This window comes from Saccostrea echinata, unplaced genomic scaffold (assembly GCF_033153115.1).
Source record: "Saccostrea echinata isolate AGI-Se365-2 ecotype Australia unplaced genomic scaffold, CSIRO_AGI_Sech_v1 ptg000002l, whole genome shotgun sequence".
Taxonomy (NCBI): domain Eukaryota; kingdom Metazoa; phylum Mollusca; class Bivalvia; order Ostreida; family Ostreidae; genus Saccostrea; species Saccostrea echinata.
Window position 1 is genome coordinate 4,457,808 of NW_026889751.1, and position 18,801 is coordinate 4,476,608.

The window sequence follows — 18,801 nt, forward strand, 5'->3', positions numbered from 1 at the left end:
GCTCAAATATTGTGATACTTATCGATATAGAAAAAGTTGTATCGTCCCAGCCCTAAAGTTCTCACTGATAAACTATAAACAATAATTGTAAATGAACAGTATGTTTCTTGAACGATTATGCACAGAATTGATATAATTTATAATAATATATTCCTTTAAATTAATGTATGTTTTAAAGCATTTTTCCTGGATAAAAAAAATTGTGTCATGATTATTTTCTTTTCAACTTTGTAAACAGAAAGCAGCCATGCAAGAAGTGTTACCTGGATATGAGGATTACTTAGTGCTGCTACAGGAGAGAAACAGGTAAGAAGTGTTACCTGGATATGACGATTACTTAGTACTGTCACAGGATAGAAACAGGTAAGAAGTGTTACCTGGATATGAGGATTACTTAGTACTGTTACAGGAGAGAAACAGGTAAGAAGTGTTACCTGGATATGAGGATTACTTAGTACTATTACATGAGAGAAACAGGTAAGAAGTGATACCTGGATATGAGGATTACTTAGTGCTGTTACAGGAGAGAAACAGGTAAGAAGTGTTACCTGGATATGAGGGTTATTTGGAACTATTACATGAGAGAAACAGGTAAGAAGTGTTACCTGGATATGAGGATTACTTAGTACTGTTACAGGAGAGAAACAGGTAAGAAGTGTTACCTGGATATGAGGGTTATTTGGAACTATTACATGAGAGAAACAGGTAAGAAGTGATACCTGGATATGAGGATTACTTAGTACTGTTACAGGAGAGAAACAGGTAAGAAGTGTTACCTGGATATGAGGATTACTTAGTACTGTTACAGGAGAGAAACAGGTAAGAAGTGATACCTGGATATGAGGATTACTTAGTACTGTTACATGAGAGAAACAGGTAAGAAGTGTTACCTGGATATGAGGATTACTTAGTACTGTTACAGGAGAGAAACAGGTAAGAAGTGTTACCTGGATATGAGGATTACTTAGTACTGTTACAGGAGAGAAACAGGTAAGAAGTGTTACCTGGATATGAGGGTTATTTGGAACTATTACATGAGAGAAACAGGTAAGAAGTGATACCTGGATATGAGGATTACACAGTACTGCTACAGGAGAGAAACAGGTAAGAAGTGTTACCTGGATATGAGGATTACTTAGTGCTGTTACAGGAGAGAAACAGGTAAGAAGTGTTACCTGGATATGAGGGTTACTGGGTTCTCTCACAGAAGAAAAAAAGTTAAGAAGTGTAGACCAGATATGAGGAATATCCAGTTCTGTTACAGGAAAATTGCCTATAAAAGTTACCTAGGTTATCTAGGTCTGCTACTGGTAAAATATCATATTAACTGAGGTAAGAAGTGCTACAAGGATAAGGGTTATCTAGTTTTGGTTCAGGAAAAAAAATCATGTTACCTTTATTTAACTCTTAGTAATTTCTAAATTTAATGAAAGGTCTATAATAGTTGTACACAAATATTTGAAAGGAATATTTTTCTTAGTGGTAGAAGTATTTTGCTTCTCACAGCATTTCATTTTTTTTTTCAGCAGATTGAAATAAAATTTTCAAAGCATACTGAACACTTTATAACTAAAATACATATTTTAGATTGCTGAAGAAAATGAGGAAGAAAAGTAAGAAACAAATTGACAACGAAAGAAAAGAACAAGGTTTCTCTATATATGTAAGTGGTGCCAATGCCGGAAAACAGAAGCAGAGAGTTTCCTCTCATCAAGAGGAAAGAACTGACTCACCTGAGCCGATTACAGAAAGGCAGAGACTAAAGACTGCTGGTGGTAAACAAAAATCACTTATAAATATACTGCTTGTCATTGTTACAAGGCTTGCTTATAGGGCTCAAAAAGTTTATCAATGATTAGCTCATAATTCTATTTGTGAGTTTTGGCATAGATACTAAAATAAAGCATATGTGAAATCTTTCAAAATGCTACTCCTTCAATAGACAATTTTGAATTGATCTCAACAAAACTTGGTAAATGTCTAGAAAACATCAGAATACACATTAAATTCAGTAAATGTAAAAAAAAAGTTCTCAAGTCCAGTGTTACTTTTCTTCTCTTTTATTATAAGCACAAACCAGTAGAGTTACAGTTAATTCAGACCATAAAATTAGGTGAACAGGGGACTACAAATGTTATTTATAATAGAAAAGAAGAGCTAACTGTCCACAAATTTATATATCAACAAAATTGTATTTTTGCCAAATCACAAATTTTTCTCAAGTAAAAATTAATGAAACCCGAGTAAATATAAACATGATTGTTAAAAAGGATTGTTTTGGAGTGATTATTACTTTGGGTTGTAGATGTGTCCCAGAAAAGGGTCATTAGTCATAGAGATCTGGAAGTCATAGCTGCAGAGGAGAAACGAAAGATCGAGGAGAAAAAACGTGTAAAAACTGCCCCTGCTCGAGAACGTCGGAGGAACTGGTTGGCAGGATCAGTCAACATTAAAACAGAGCGTGGTGAAAAATGTCACTTAAAAGCCCCAGGTAAATGACAGAGAAAAAAATGCCATAAGGCCAAAGTTTTTATTTTTTTTGGTTTACAATTTTCTGTCTCAAAAAAATGCATTGGGTGGTCGAAAAATAAAAATAAAAATAATTTAGGATTCAACAATTTCCTTTTAAAATACCAGCAATGTTTATTTTAATAAAAATAATACACGTCAATAGTACTTTTAAGTTTTATTGTCTAGATCACATAACTCTTTTTACGTAATTTTAATTCATTTCTAACTTTAGACTGAATGTCATTTTCATTTACATATAGTTCTGATTTTTGTTTGTCAATCAGTGCTTGGTTCATGATGTTCAACTTCTTTTTGTGCTCTTCAGTGATATGTGATGTGTTATAAACCTTGGTATCCCCATAAACTAAAAATAAGGTTCCAAATTTAAGTTAAATTTAGATTGAAGAAAAATACAATTTAATTGTTTAACAATATTAAAAGTAATTGACGTTGAAATAAAGGTTATAATAATTTAATCATGCAGCTATCAAATTTAATGTTCATCATACTAGATCTAATAAAAGTAAAATGGACTTCATTGAGTATAAAGTATTTATACAACTTAGGGTAGTACATGTACACGTGTGTATGAGATTTCAATTTAGATCATTATGGTATCTCTTTCTGGAGATTATAAACCTCCTGCAAAAAATTATGACGAAGTACACTTTTCTAAAAGTCCTCTTTCGATATGTATTAATGCATTGAAAATATATTTTTCTATCAAAAATAATGCCTAAAGTCCTTACCATTCACTCGCAGGTCAATTGAGTAGGTGGAAATAACTTGATAAATCTATATAATTACACAATATCATCATTTTTAGAAAAACGGAGGAAATTCGGATTAAAAGTTGGCGATGTTTTTTACAGTGTTTTTAAACATGTGTTATGACTGTAGCTTTGCTAATGAGTTAAATAGATGAAAATTACAGACAATCTGACAATTTTACTTTTTGTTTTTCCAAGATAATTAAAAATAAAAGCATTGTTCATCAATTGGGAAAAATACTGCCAAATTGTCAAAAAATAAACTCATTTTCAATTGGGAATGGGGCCGAATTTTGGCTCATGAGAAGGCACTGATAAATCCCTGTTATCTATAGGTGTATCCGTGTCTGTTAAGTCGATCAGGGTTGGGCATACATTCTCCAATATTACGGTATGAATTTAGCCAATTGAGACATTGCAATTGGAGAAAGGGATCATGCATCCAAGATTTTATTCCCTTTTCTATGCAGAAAAAGTTCTTTAAGTGTGTGTCATTGCTTTCAGTGAGGAATTACCTTGTTACATGACAGAACCGCCATTTTTGGTTTGGTTTTGCACGTGTTTATTTACGGTCACCTAAATGTTTGTAAAGGTGTCATATATTTATAAATATTTATAAGCGCTTATTTGACTAAGATGCATTCTAAAATTTAAAACCCACCAATTCAGCTGAGAAAAATCAGGAAAAATATGTCGGAGAAAGACATTATTTTTATTTTCATGATTGGTGAAAATTAGTGTCGGCGGAATCGTAAACCAAAAGAAAAAAAAACTTTGGCCTAATTAATAATTTTTTAAGCTGGTGTATTTCCCTACTATAAATATGTACATTATCTTAATTTTATAGCGTTATGGGAGGCATTGTGAGATTTTTAACAAGCTTTCCTTCAGATACATCATGATCATTGTTTTCTGATGTCGGTAATATTTTCTGTACAGAGATAGTGACCGGAAACTACGAGGATGATTTTGAGGACAGTGAGGATGAGGAGGGTGACAAAAAACACAAAAAGGTTTACCCTACTACTGCCTTAGTCTTTCTGGATTTTTTAAATTCTGCATATTTACTGGATTTTTTTTTTTTTAAATTTGGTCTAAAATATTTTAATAAATTTGATTATTATTAATTAGATTTATGTAATAGATGTAATGAACAATGTAAGAAACCTGTATTTCATGAAAAGAAACTTTCTCTTACCGGTATGTTTATGATTCAATATTGCAGTAAAGAATATAAATTTCAGTTTAATTCTGCTGGTGAAGATGACGATTCTGATAGTGAGATAGAAATCGATGCTTCCAAATTCACTAAATCACCAGTAAAAACTTCACAACCTAAGAATGTACCTTCAAGGACGGTACACTCTGCACCGACTGTTCAACAGAGAAAATCAAAAGCAGCTAAAAATAAACCTCCACCACCCAAATCAGAGTCTGAGTCTGAAGAAGAGAATGAAAAACTCATGCTGAGTATAGCAGATGTCAAGGTTAGCAAGCAGTGATTGTGCACTGGGGGATGGGGGAGGAGGGGTGGGGTGGCAGTCAGGGAATAAGCAGTGTGAAGGTCTGGTATGTAACCAGTGTATAGGGGATGGGGACCTGTAAGTAAGATATTTTGGAAGGAGAGGCTTATTAAGCAGTATGTGGGTCAAGAAGGTAAGAAGTGTCAAGGGTTATCAAGCTTTGTTCGGGTCAGGTAAGGAGGGTCAAGGGTTATCAAGCTTTATTCAGGTCAGGTAAGGAGGGTCAAGGGTTATCAAGCTTTGTTCAGGTCAGGTTAGGAGGGTCAAGGGTTATCAAGCTTTGTTCAGGTCAGGTTAGGAGGGTCAAGGGTTATCAAGCTTTGTTCAGGTCAGGTAAGGAGGGTCAAGGGTTATCAAGTTTTTTTCAGGTCATGTAAGGAAATGGTGCAGGAATCATTAGGAAGCAGTAGATGGAAAGTAGAGATCTAGAGGGAGTTTCTGGTTGTAAAAGCTGAAAACTACCCATTTTTAAGACCAAGTTTAGGCCATATAGAACAACAAAGTTTATAATGACGATATGTAGTAAATGGCAGTTAGTTAAGTATCTTATTACGGATCTTCTAAATCCTAGGTTCTTTGTTATAAAAGTAAGGTGCTACATGGAAGAACATAATCATGCAGCTGAATTTTACTTCAGATATATTTTTTGTTGAATACCAAAGTAAATGATTTAGGGGAAAAAAGCATTCCAATAAACATGAAAGATAATCTTGTTATGTACATATCATTATAGAAACTTCGACAGAGTCTGGCAATGAACAGAAGTATTCGTGAAAGTTTGGCCAAGGAAGTTAGCAGTGTAAGTTTATATAAGTAAAATATAAGTTATGGTACTGCTTATTCACAGATACAGAGAATTGAAATTATACAATTCTATTTTGTAAGAAAAAATTAACTCCTTTATGAGTTGTTTGAAGGGCAAAATAATATGACACAATTAATGTAGGATCTATCAGATGATGAAGAAGTCCCAGAATGCTTAGATCATAATGGCTCTTCACAGGTTGAGTAAAGATTTATATTTGCATGAATGTGTTTAAAAAAGTATTTATTGCAAGATTGTCTGCTAAGATTAAACGTGAAGCACATACGTGTGTGTACGTTTTTGACACTTGATTTACAGATGCTAAGGATTCTGATAGACAGATGGATCTGAACAATTGTAATTTAAATAATTTGGCTCATTATGAACTGTATGCAGCACACTATCTTGCTCTCCGGTATCTATTTTCATTTTCTTTTTGTTAAGTGTTTTGTTTTTTGTGTATGCTCATAAATTAATGCATGATATAGACAAAATGAATGATATACAAGTATTTGTATTTATTAGAAAGAGTGAATGGACAAAAAACCTTTCTTTTAAGATAAAGTTTACAATTTCTAATGCTGTAACATTGTCTTTTTCCCTAGTATCAAGCCTCTTGGTGATTAAAATATCTTTATATGTATTAATGTGAATATTTTAGGAGCATTTTGGCTAGCCTTGTGTTAAAGGCATTTCAAACAATAATTGATGCATGCAGTTTAACTTTTCAAAACTAATGGGTCTGTAAACAAAAATTAGTAAAACTTTGCCCCTTGGTCAGACACATGTAAAAGTTTAGTTATATAGCATTCTCGATAGTTTATCATGGTGCAGCTTTAACAATATTTTATTTAAAGTGGAGGTGTCTTATATTTTACCAATTCATCAAGGTCAACAGGTTTCAGATTCATTATTATACATGTAACTTCAACATCAGATTGAAGACTTTACCTGTGCTAATTCATAAGTAGATGAGATGATGTTGGTTGACATTTCTAATAGAGATAACACCTTACACACTTGTTGTTTCTATGACAGGATGAGGGGGAGTCGGAGCGGGCATCCCCCATCCCTGAGGAGGATATCGAGGAGGACTTGGTCCCTGCTATGGACAGTGTGTGTTTAGAAGACAAACAGAAATATAAACCCACTTCATTTAAACCAACAGACACCATTGTGTTAGAGCTAGAGGTCCCTCCCTCTAAGAGTAAGTGAACCAGTTTGTGTAATAAATATATGTTTATTATTTCCTTTCATAAGATAAGATCATGAAGTGGGTATTTTAGTGAGTCACAAATTAAACTTTTTTTTTTTCCTTCCTCCAAGAGTTTTAGATATAAAGAACATTTTTTTAGCAAATTCATGAGAATGCTATTAAAGATAGATAATTCTGTTTGCAAAGTTGTATAAAATATTGTGATTTCAATTTTTAGCAATGTCGGCACCATCACTTATATGGATTCATTATGATTGCAAAAATTGCCAATTTTACAATACCTGGTACATTTCAGGGTTAGAGTTATCAAAATTAACATGTCATAATATTGCCATTGTCATTATGTAGATAAAGTCCAGAAGAATTTGTCTGCTGCAAGAAAGAAAGACCTGGATGAAGATTTAAGTGAATATAAATCAAAAAGGAAAGAACCTTTAAAACCCACAGCAACTTCTCAATCAAGTAAGCATTTATGTTTTTTTTCTGGCGATATAGAATTAATTTACCTAGAAAAGAATACACTTTGGAAATAAGAAAAAGAGGTTACATAAAGTAAATTATTTACAATTATATCTGTATACTGTATGTGTACTTAAAAAAGCAGGCTTTATAATTTAGCGGCTTTGGCGCAGACAACGATGCGCTAATTCATGAATACGGCTAAGAAATCATTTATAAATACAATATACAGCAGGGACATATATAGTGTGAATTCATGATTTCGCCAACAATTCCACACCCAATAATTGCGCTAAATTTTAAATACGCCAATTTATGTACACGTACAGTATTTCCTTTTGACTTTTTAAAATAACTTTTGAATTATTTGTTATACATTTAAAATACATGTATTTTCTGTAGTTCTTATTACAGACCAGAAAAAACCCTCCACCCGTCCTTTGTCAGCAAGTCGTATCAGCACTAAGACAGTGACTGACTCGCAAGAAGAGGCGTCAGCAGTGTTAGAGGCCATGAGAGCAGAAAATGAGCAGGCCTCAAAGCTCAAAAAAGAGGCACCTAGAAAGCTGCCACCAACTCCTAAACAGGTAAGCAGTGTGAAATACTGTCACAGAAAATGAGCAGGCCTCAAAGCTAAAGAAAGAGACACCTAGAAAGCTGGCACCAACTCCTTAACACTGTCTTACACTACAAAAGGAAATTATAAAAGTTGTGAGTTGAAATCAGGACATATTTTAACCTTTCAGTGAAGGAAATTGGCTAATGAAAATGGTGTCATCATGCAGCTTTCAATGTCTTATTTATTCAAAACTGGACTATAAAATAAAACTATTATGGACCTTTAAGTGGTCAATATGGTTTGATATTTACCAGAAAAATATCAATATTGACCAGTGTGAAACCACCTGAAGAGTCCATAAATGTATACTATTTCCACTTGTCCAATTTATCATCATCAATCAGGAAGAATGACAAGTATTAGTAGATCATCAAAGTTTACACTTGCCAATGTTCTAGACTAAAAAAATTGTCCAAATTTTAACCTGCAAAACTAACCATGTGTAAGGTATATTATACAATTATGGACATCAGTGTAGGTCAATATGTGGTTATTAGGTCCCATGTCAAGTGATGTTGACAGAAGACACAGAAAGTGATAGCTACCGAGCTTGCGAGGTCACTATCAATTTCTGTGTCTGAGGTCAATTTCACTTGACATGGATCCTTATAACCTCACATTGACCATTCACCGAAGTTCATAATTGTTATATTATATAATCACTCAGTTTGAAAATGAATAATCTGACACAGTCCCAACTGAACAGATTTGGCTGTCATAACATCACAGTGGTTAAGACATGCTTCTTAAATTATGACGTCACATTCTACACGTAGTGCAGTCGAACAGTGAGTCATGCTATATCATATTCCACGGACATGCTTTTGCGTCAATATCACAAAAGGACAAATATCACATGACATCCTTTCATCCAGTGAAAATTACAAAAACAATCATATAATATATATGAGTTTTATATTCCAGAGACTCCGCCCTGCCAGTGCTGGTCACATTCCGTCCTCTCCACTTCCATCCGCCGAGATTCGGCCTTCTCCACGCTCCAGAGATTCTCCACGAACATCTGTTAAGGAAAGCAACCAGTCTACAGATGTAGGAAATAGTGTCAACGTACAGGACAGCTTCCTAGCAAATGACAGAATCTCAGAAGTCATGAAAAAAGTTCTCCTCATGCAACCAAAGTAATAATAGAAATTAAACTTAATTAGGAAAAACTATAAATACAGTAAAAAATGCTTATAGTGAAATATGCCAGAAACATGTAAATCTGGTAAATACTTGTAAAAGTAAATGAAAAACACAACAACAGAAATTGTATAATATTAGATGCCACAGGATAAAATGCTTATTTCTGGACTCTCTCACTGCCGAAGCTTTTTCGCATGTGAGTTAAGGCTAGGTATAGGCATTTATATGCAAATGAGCTAATAAAGACCAATAAAAGGTATATTAATTATTCAGAGAAAGTTTTCTTTTATCTTCTTATACATACTTACCCACGATATGTTATAGCCAGTACACATTATGACGTCATTGTTCTTACCTACTGAAGGTAATTAAACAGATCAACAAAACAGCTTTGGCGCTAGGGATTATCCTATTTAATTTTACATAAAAATTGTATAATGCTAAGAAGAATATTTTATACATTAATAAAACTGCTGCACAAATCCTAGGCATTTTCTCATTTGTTTAGAATTTGAGGAAACATACCGTTCTGTACATTTTTACCCTGTTTCAACTTAAAACTTTACAAAAAGTTAAACAACTAAGCTGTTGATATTTGTGCAGCAATACCAGAAATCCTTGGAATATTTTGCTTCTAAATATACCTTGTTTCATTTAAATAAAATAGAGCATGCCCTTGTGCCGAAGCAATTTTGTTGATGTTGTGTATTATCATGTGTAGTAAAGAACATTTACGTCATATAATGACGTCATAATGTGTACTGGCTACATCATGATGTGGGTAACAAGTATATAAAAGACAATAAGTATTAACTTTCTCTGTATAATAGGTATAGTCCTTAAGCATTTTAATTAGTTTATTTGCATAGAAATACCTATACCTAGTCTTAACTCACTTGCGTTAATGGTCATGTGAACTTTTTTTTCTGGAGTCTCCTGAAATATTGAAGTTGCTCTGTCAGCTTTAATAATATAATAATGTATATTTGAAAATTACATTGCAAACATTTTTAATGTCTCTTTTTTTCATCTTGTTATATTTTTTATAGGCAGCAGAAAAGGTTGATGAAGGTCCTCAGTAAGATTGACTCCTCTGTAGATGACGATGAAGAAAAGTCAGGTCGGCCTCCATCTTCTAAACCAGTGAAGGCCATGCGGCCAGTTAATGATATGGTCAACAAAAGTTCAAAGGTTGATTATCTTATTTTTTGTATATGGAAAATTCTTATGTATAACCTCTTGTAACAAAATTTTTAATATAACATTCTGTTTTCAATTTTATGACCAGTCCAGCAATAAAGTTTCAGATTTAAATTGTTTTTCAATATTTTTAACATTTCTGTAATACATAGAGATCAGTTGGGAAATTTTCACCAAATGAGGACAGTATAGAAGTGAATCTTGAATTGACCTCTAACTGGGGTCACAAGAATCTGATTGGTCTGACAGAAATCCAATTCTATGACATGGACAGACAACTCCTTCCTGTCCGTAAGGAGGATGTCACTGTTCATGGAGGCTCACAACAACAGAACTCCATTGATGTCTTGTTCAATGGAAAAACAAAGGTCAGTTGGAATGCAAGTGTTATACTGCAACATTTTTTTTTTAGTGATTTTTAAAAAAAAAAAATATTATTAAATTTTTACTCAGAGATATAAATCATATAGAAGGTATGATTCATTCAAGCACAGCAGTAATTGGATTTTCATTATGATTTACAGACAAACAAAGAGAGGAATATGTGGTGCTGTAAATTTAGGAAATCTGTTCCAGTAGAGATCTGTTTAAGTCTTCAGACAAGGAAACCCCATACAGAAGTGTCTAGAATTAAAATCTGGAACCACAACAAGAGTATCACGGTCAGTATGTCATTCTTAACAATTAAAATAAAGCTGTATATTTATATGTGACTGTAGAAAGGTCTTAATGATTAAATTTGTCATCAGAATACTCGGTAAATGGATGGATTTGCTGCACAAGTACATCAAAACAGTTTTCTCATACATATATTTTCAGGACTTGGATATTGGTGTGAAACATGCCCGAATATTTGTTGGTGGAGTTCTGGTTTTTGATGGCAATATTGAGAAGGGTTGTGGAAACCAGGTTTTTGATTATGGTTGTGTGATATCACTGAAAGACAATGGTGACAAAATCTCTCCCCGTGATCCAGGAAACAGCCCTAGCCCTATCAGTCTTTCCCCAGTGATCCACACTCGATCTCCTACCTCCGACAAAGCATCCTCACAGAGGAAGTCACAAAACACCCACACACCCTCACCCTCAGCAGACAATGCTCAAAGAAATCCATTTGAACAAGCTTTTACTAGGTCTTCCAAATCCAATATTCGATCCCCTTCTCCATCTCCAAGGGTGCCTCCATTGGATCTTAGACAGAATGGACCCTCCCCATCCTCAGGGGATGGTCCAGTGATTCGCAGTGAGACACGTACCATGAATCATGCAGAAAGGGACATTCAGCGACCTGTAGTGACCTCAGACAGGTCAGGGTCAGAGGCAGAGGAGGTGCACTATAAAGGTAGGACTGAGATTATTTCACACAGTACATTTTATCTCTTTTGAAACTTTAAACATGGAAGGGAATACTCATGATGGAATCAACACCGGCATCTTATCTTTTCGCTTCCCTTTAATCATTAAGGCTCCTCCACACTCCATGACTGGTGAGGTATATTGAGAAAAAATACTTTTACTTCCTGTTTTAAAAAGTTTGTGCACTGTCAATTTCCCTGGCACTGCCTGTAAGAGAGTCTTATAAATGCTTTAGAGATGATGGTTTTATCAAAGGAAAATTATGCAGTAAACTGAGAGCAATACCCTAATCATAAACAATGAACACATGGCATGATCACGGTGTGACTCAAAGGAAAATGCATAGATTTTTTCAATAAAAGAACAGTCGACCTTTGAGTTTTTGTAGCATAATAATTCGTAAATAACTGCAGGTATATCTACAAGAAAACGTTTCAGCTTATTTATACTTTCAGACTAATCAATCCATTGCGATATCGTCAACAAAGTCTGTTGTGAAAATTTGATATTTTTGCACACTGATTTGTGCGCTTCAATAATACGTATCTCGTGTGTTTATAAATATTGATAAATAGTGTGCATTTCTAGTTTTGCTCATTTATATCTGTCCAGTTCAGTTGCCAATAACGAGTAACTTGAGTGTGATGACGTGTGCAAAGACTTTCCAATGTTTTTGAGTCCTGGTTAACAGGAAAGATAACTCTAAAAAGGCGCTTTGATACCAAAGATTTTGAAAATTATTTTTGTAAATCAATAAGTTTGATTTTAATTCAATTTTTTGTTGTAATTTAATTCATTAATGTTTCTTCTATACTATCGAGAGTCTTCCTTAATTTTTTCTCCATGTATCTTAGAGAAAATGAGTTATATTTATTTTTGTATAACTTTTATTAATTATTCTAAAAAATATGTTAACTGATGAAATTAAGCTTTTGTGGTTCTTTTCTGACCTTAATAATATAAGCCAGGAAAAAACAAAATTTGTTGTGCTTCTTATCAAAACAAGGTGGAGAAAAATTCTTAAAACTAAAAAAATTAAATTTTTAAAAAATTAATATAAATTATTTCAGTTCTTGGCCAGTTTTTAAAGTTTGATATGCTTGTTAATACAATGCTCAGTAACATGCGAACATAAGCTGGGGGTGTGTGGAGGACCCTTAAGGTCAGCATTAAAAATTAGTTTGTTTAATAAACTTTGATCTACCTCTGAAATGAATGTTTTAAGGACATTGGCAAGTCAAGGTTTTCCGGAGAAAGAAGGTTTAATACATGGGTTTTTTCACTTATAAAATAGTGATTGAGAGTGATCTCCCGTGTAGAATTCTCTAAGCGGTGGAAACCAATAAAGCGTATGTTACAGCGGTAAACAAAAGCACGTGTACTTCCTTCAACGGGTAGAATCATCTATACAGCAAGAAAGAAAAGTAGAAATGGCTTTGTTGTACATTTTATTCAGGGACAAAGAGCCAATAGGTCGTCATTTACGATAGTTGTGCTCAGTATGCTGGGAAGGGCAAAGATGTGACATATGCTGAAAGGTAGGCCGACTGAGAACAGTTCTTAGCTAGGTCGTGTGAAGGAAGCAGCATTTAGTAACTACGAATAAAAAATAAAAATAAAACAATGCCAATATTTTTGTTACAATGTGTTTCAATCAATTAAGTCAACTACATGATTAAAACAATCAACCAGTCTCTTGATCAATTTTAGCTGTTAAGGGAAGCAACTCAGAAATAATGATCGGTGCCGGTATATCCATGTTTTGTTCCGATATATAATTTTTTAGCCAAAATTTCTAGAAGTCATAGGAAATGAAGATACAATAATGTATATAATACAAAAACTGTATGAAATAAGTGGGTTTTGGAAAAATATTATGGTGAAAAATTATGTAGGTCCTTTTTATCAACATTTTACATAGGAAATGCATTGAGAAGTGTAAAAACATTGATTTCACAAAATCTAAAAAAGAAGGTTGGATTGGTAGGTTAAACGGTCCAGAATATAGCCTGTTTAGTACATTTAAACCTACTCAAGAGTTCTTGAAAAATTCTATACGATAACCAGGAACCTTGCCAATGTCCTTAAGACATTATTGTTTAGCCAATTCAATAATAGTTGGTTCATTTCTGTGTTGACCTGTTTACATGCAATTGTATACAACTCCACATGGAAAGTTACAGAAGAGAAAAATTGATCACCTATCCACTGGTCCACCTTCAAAATGAAGGATAAAGATACAAAAACAATTTTGTTAAATGTTGGCCAAATCTAAAATATACTTTCATTTTTCCAATGAAATACATATTTTGCATTCTTGCTGTTTCTGTGGAAAGATCACTGAGGTTCTTTCATATATATACAATAAACAATTGATGCATCAACCAGGGCATATATAAAAGATTGATTTTAATTTGATCTTAGACCTTCTAAAACAGAGAATTGTGTATACAGTTTTAAGATGCTTGTAAATAGATGTAATTTTTAGCCCACCTGAGCTAGAACCACTGGGCCATTTTCAACCAAACTTGGCACAGAGCATCCTTGGGTGAAGGGGATTCAAGTTTGTTCAAATAAAGAAACAAATCCTCTTTCAAAGGGAGTTAATTAAAAATTGAAAATAAAAAGGCATTTTTTAAAAATCTTCTCAAGAACTACTGGGCCTGAAAAAGTGAAACTTATTTGAAACTTTTTCACATAGTGTAGATTCAAGTTAGACAAGTATGTTCAAATTATGACCCCAAGGGGTATGGTTGGGCCACAATAGAGGATGAAAGTTTTACAAAATAATTTATAGGGGAAAAAAAGATCTTTATAAAAATCTTCTTCTCAAGAACACAAAAGGCATAAGTCAAATTGATATGGAAGCATTCTCAGGTAGTAGAGATTAAAGTTTGTTCAAATCATGTGTGCCAGGGATAGGGTCGGGCCTAAGGTAATGATCCTTTTATGGAGAAATTCATGTCTGAATTGTTAAGAGTTTACCAGTATATTTTTTCTAAAGCTGTTTTTACTTTATACTAAGTACCTCAGTCAATGAGATTGAAGAAAGCTATGTAAAGTGAAACCTATCTAATCGAACGTGCACTGGGAGACATATTTTGTGTAAGAAAAGACAGGGTGTTGGATTACACTGTGTAAAGAACATGGAAAATAGTTAAATGGGAATTAAGTCAGGGTTCAACACTAACATTAGTCCTTTAGTCTCAGACTAATACATTTTCATTCGGACTAATAAAATCTGTGGCTTTATAACTTGTTTATGCTAGGATTATTGCAGATCATTTTCTAGAAACACTTAAGATTTTGTTGCAAGTTTTTTATGCCCCCGCCGTAAAATAGCTGGGGCATATAGTGTTACCCTGTTCCATCATTCTGTCATTCTATCATTTCTTCATCATCGGCTCTCTGTTTATTATTTTGGCAACAGTTGCACACATTCAACTCAAATTTTACATATGGATATGTCATAGGAATATGTAGGTCAAGTTCGAATTTGGTCATGGTTCACTGATTTTTGACAGAGATATCCATCTTGAACTTAGCATTGACTTTCCATTCATTATCTCGGCAACAGTTGTACACATTCAACTAATGCCCTGTTCACACGGAGAGTTTATTTCGAATTAAACGTAAGTTACTGCGAATTAAATTTGATCCACGTTCACACGGAGAATTTAATGCGAATTAGTTTAATTCGAATTAGTTTACTGCGCATTAAATTACTTCGCATTAGCTCCGTGTGAATGCTAAGCGAAGCTAATTCGAATTAAATTTTGACGCATGCGAAAGGGCAGAATTAAGTCACAGGCCACATGTCGATGGTCAAATATAGGTACTTGTGCTATTTTTGAATGGAAACAAAGGAAAATTATGTAAATCACTAAAATGTGTACAGACACTATGACATTATGTCAAATGTATATCTGCTCTGCACAATATGACGTGATTTGTAAATGACGTCATAATAGCCTCACTGAATAGTCTTGTTGTAGAAATAAAATTATAATTCGCATTAGTTTACTTCACATTAGCTGTCGTGTGAACGCAATTTAATTCGCATTAGTTTAATTCGCATCCTTTTACTTCGCATTAATTTACTGCGAATTAAACTCTCCGTGTGAACAGGGCATCAAATTTGACATATGGATACGTCATAGGAATACGCAGGTTAACTTTGAATTTGGTCATGGCCCGATGATTTTTGACAGAGTTATCCCTCTTGAACTTCGAAAAAAAAAAAAAAGAAATTTTCAGTTTCCACTTTCTAACTTTTGTAGTAATGTATGTATAAAGTTGAAATTGTATATGCAGGTATATTACCAAAAAATACAGATCAAGTTTGAATTTGATTGTGGTTCGATGATTTTTGATAGGGATATCCCTCCTGAATTTAGAAAAAAAATAAGAAATTTTCAGTTTCCACTCTCTAACTTTTGTAGGGAAGTATGTATAAGGTTGAAACTTCATATGCAGGTATTTTATTAGAAAATACAGGTCAAGTTCGATTTGGTTGTGGTCTGATGATTTTTGACAGATATCCTTCTTGAACTTAGAAATAAATAAGAAATTTTCAGTATTTGCTCTCTAACTTTTGTATGGATGTATGTATAAGGTTGAAATTGCATGTGCTGGTGTTTTCCCAGAAAATACAGGTCAAGATTGAATTTGGTCATGGTCCAATGATTTTTGACAGAGTTATCCTTCTTGAACTTAGAAAAAATAAGAAATTTTCAGTTTCCACTTTCTTACTTTTGTAGGGATGTATGTTTAAGGTTGGAATTGCATATGCAGGTATATATTTTACCAGAAAATATGTGAGGTCAAGTTTGAATTTAGTTGTTGTTCGATGATTTTTGACAGAGTTATCCTTCTTGAACTTAGAAAAAAAATCTCTTGTGCAAACAAATTTAAAACTAAATATGGCATTTGGAATTTTGGCTGCCTGCAGGGGCATTTGTGGTGTGAAAACACATCTAGTCTGAGGAGTTTTTGCTCTTGTAAATTTTTAATTCACATTTAATTCAGGAAAGTCATGGTTATTTTTGTCAAGTTTCTAAAATCTAAGGAGATGTTATTCATAAATGTTAGTTCCCATTGTTTTAGTAGCAGAGAGGTATAGTCTCCCTTTGTATAGGACACCAGCCAATCAGATGTCTGTCAAAAACCAGGAGGAACATAATGAAATAAAAAGCCTGTTAGAGAATTACAAGTTTATGTAAGGTAAAAAGTACTCATTTAAAAAGATGGCAGGCCTATTTAATCTCTGTTGAACAATTTTTTGGAGGGAAGGGGGGATTGAAATAAATTTTATGTTTTAGATTATTTGAAGAAAAAAAAAATAGATTTTAAAATTCAAGGAAAACTAAAATTTCAATGTCACTGATGAGTTTTACAAATGAATTATGCATTAAACACCTTTAATTCTTCTGTAAGTTGTGATTTTAGCCAAACTGGACATTTAAATTAGCACTGTGACCTTAATGTTATTGACTTTAATCTCAGAATGGTTCTCCCTCATTTGACGTTCTGAGTTATGCTATATTTTACATAGACTAAGCACTTCCAAGGCATTTAAATCCAGTGTCACTTTATTGTTGACTCGGGTTTTTCACCCTGTTTGTATCTCTAAGTATGGCTGTCATTTATTTTAGTCTTATTTGGCAAGCCCAAGTGAAAGTGAGGGTGAATATTACATGATTATTGTATATTGTCTGTCTACAGCTAGGATCCTAGTAAAGAAAATTTAAGATGTTACGTTTTTGACCTAGATTCATTGCCATTAATACGTTTTAAAGCTTGTTATTAAGTGGAAGCATTGAAATTTTGCCATTGTTTACTGTGTTGTCAGGAAATATGGCGAGGTCTGTACTATAACACAGAGTTGTGCATATAGATTTTTTATGTCTGCTGGCGTGAAATAAATAGAGGAGGAATCATGAATACATTATAAGAACTATGACATGAGTCATGTGAAATGTGTTATGTACAATCTGTGTACTAGATTTAGTAAACAACTTGCGAGCCCTGGAGTAGACATTTGAGATAGATTTTTCTGTGGGGTTCAATGACAGAGAATGTTTCTTTGGAAATATTGATTTTATAATTATGTCTGTGAAAGCAAATGGATCTTCTCCTCGGATGTTCTTACCCCAGATTCCAGCTCCTCAGACAAACAGAAAACTTCACAATGGTAGACAGGATTTATTTAAGCCAAGCCAGGGAAACCCTTTTGCTCATAACTATGGCAGGGAGAAAAGCAGAGATCAGTTATTCCAAACATCAGGTTTGAACAGTAACAGCAAAAACTATCAAAATTCCTCAGGGGTTTCCCTACCCAAAATATCTAAGGTACCTCCGAAGAAGAGGAAAACATGGGGGAAAGTTGTAGACAGACAATCCATTGAGGAGGAGACACCCTCTAAACGGGGATCATGGTCTATTTATGAAACAAACTTAGCAGTTCCTAAACTTTATGATCCTAATGGTTCAAAGGTCCGAGATCTTCCATACAATTCCTTTGAGAATCCAGATGAAGTGTCTTCCAGTGTCGAGAATAGTGATTCATATGGGGGCAGTTCGTCTGGTAGAAGACGAAAGCAATGGTCAAGACCAAACAAAAAAATAGCTACACAAGAAATCCCAGTCTCTATTGATGAAGAAGGAGAAAATGGCAGCTATGGAATTGATCAAAGAGCTGATCCCTATCAAGGCACTCCTAGGATTATTTACGACAGGCATGGTCCTGTTACTGCAACATTTGAACCAAGCTATGGTGGTCCTCCAATTCCAACCAATCACTATCCCAGCTCTCAGAGGTATTACCGAACACCTCGTAACAGACGTCCAGGTCAACCCGCTAGTTCCGATTCTAACTATGCACTAAACACTGGTTCAACACGTTCTGATGATGGTGAACAAAATATAGAAAATCTGCTGGATAAGTTTGCTTCAGATGTTGACAATGAGGCATATGTAAATCTGAGTCATCGCAACAAAGCAAACATTTTCAGTGGCAACTTTAGGCCTTTCTATCCCTCCCCAAGTAACTTTGTAGTAAGCCCCCCTCCTCGTGCCAAAACTAAAGCCAAGCCAGTATTATCAGACAAAAGAGCAAGTGCCCCACACATGCCTATTCAGCAGGAATCCCAACAAGCAAGTGCTCATTCTAAAGTGCCTCCCAGTCAACCTACAGC

The 18,801-nt window shown here is 34.1% G+C and overlaps 1 protein-coding gene across 1 annotated transcript in view; it reads left to right on the plus strand.

Annotated features, from left to right (window-relative positions):
* LOC133205668 (katanin-interacting protein-like) overlaps positions 1–18,801 on the plus strand; it is a 54,491-nt gene that overhangs the window by 5,697 nt on the left and 29,993 nt on the right. The window contains exons 3-17 of the mRNA XM_061341517.1: positions 239–306; positions 1,588–1,775; positions 2,306–2,491; positions 4,221–4,294; positions 4,526–4,768; positions 5,538–5,603; positions 5,751–5,807; positions 6,648–6,816; positions 7,174–7,287; positions 7,699–7,871; positions 8,828–9,042; positions 10,099–10,240; positions 10,402–10,617; positions 10,774–10,911; positions 11,069–11,591. Coding sequence (XP_061197501.1) covers positions 239–306; positions 1,588–1,775; positions 2,306–2,491; positions 4,221–4,294; positions 4,526–4,768; positions 5,538–5,603; positions 5,751–5,807; positions 6,648–6,816; positions 7,174–7,287; positions 7,699–7,871; positions 8,828–9,042; positions 10,099–10,240; positions 10,402–10,617; positions 10,774–10,911; positions 11,069–11,591 — 2,572 coding nt within the window. The remainder of the gene's footprint in view (positions 1–238; positions 307–1,587; positions 1,776–2,305; positions 2,492–4,220; positions 4,295–4,525; positions 4,769–5,537; positions 5,604–5,750; positions 5,808–6,647; positions 6,817–7,173; positions 7,288–7,698; positions 7,872–8,827; positions 9,043–10,098; positions 10,241–10,401; positions 10,618–10,773; positions 10,912–11,068; positions 11,592–18,801) is intronic.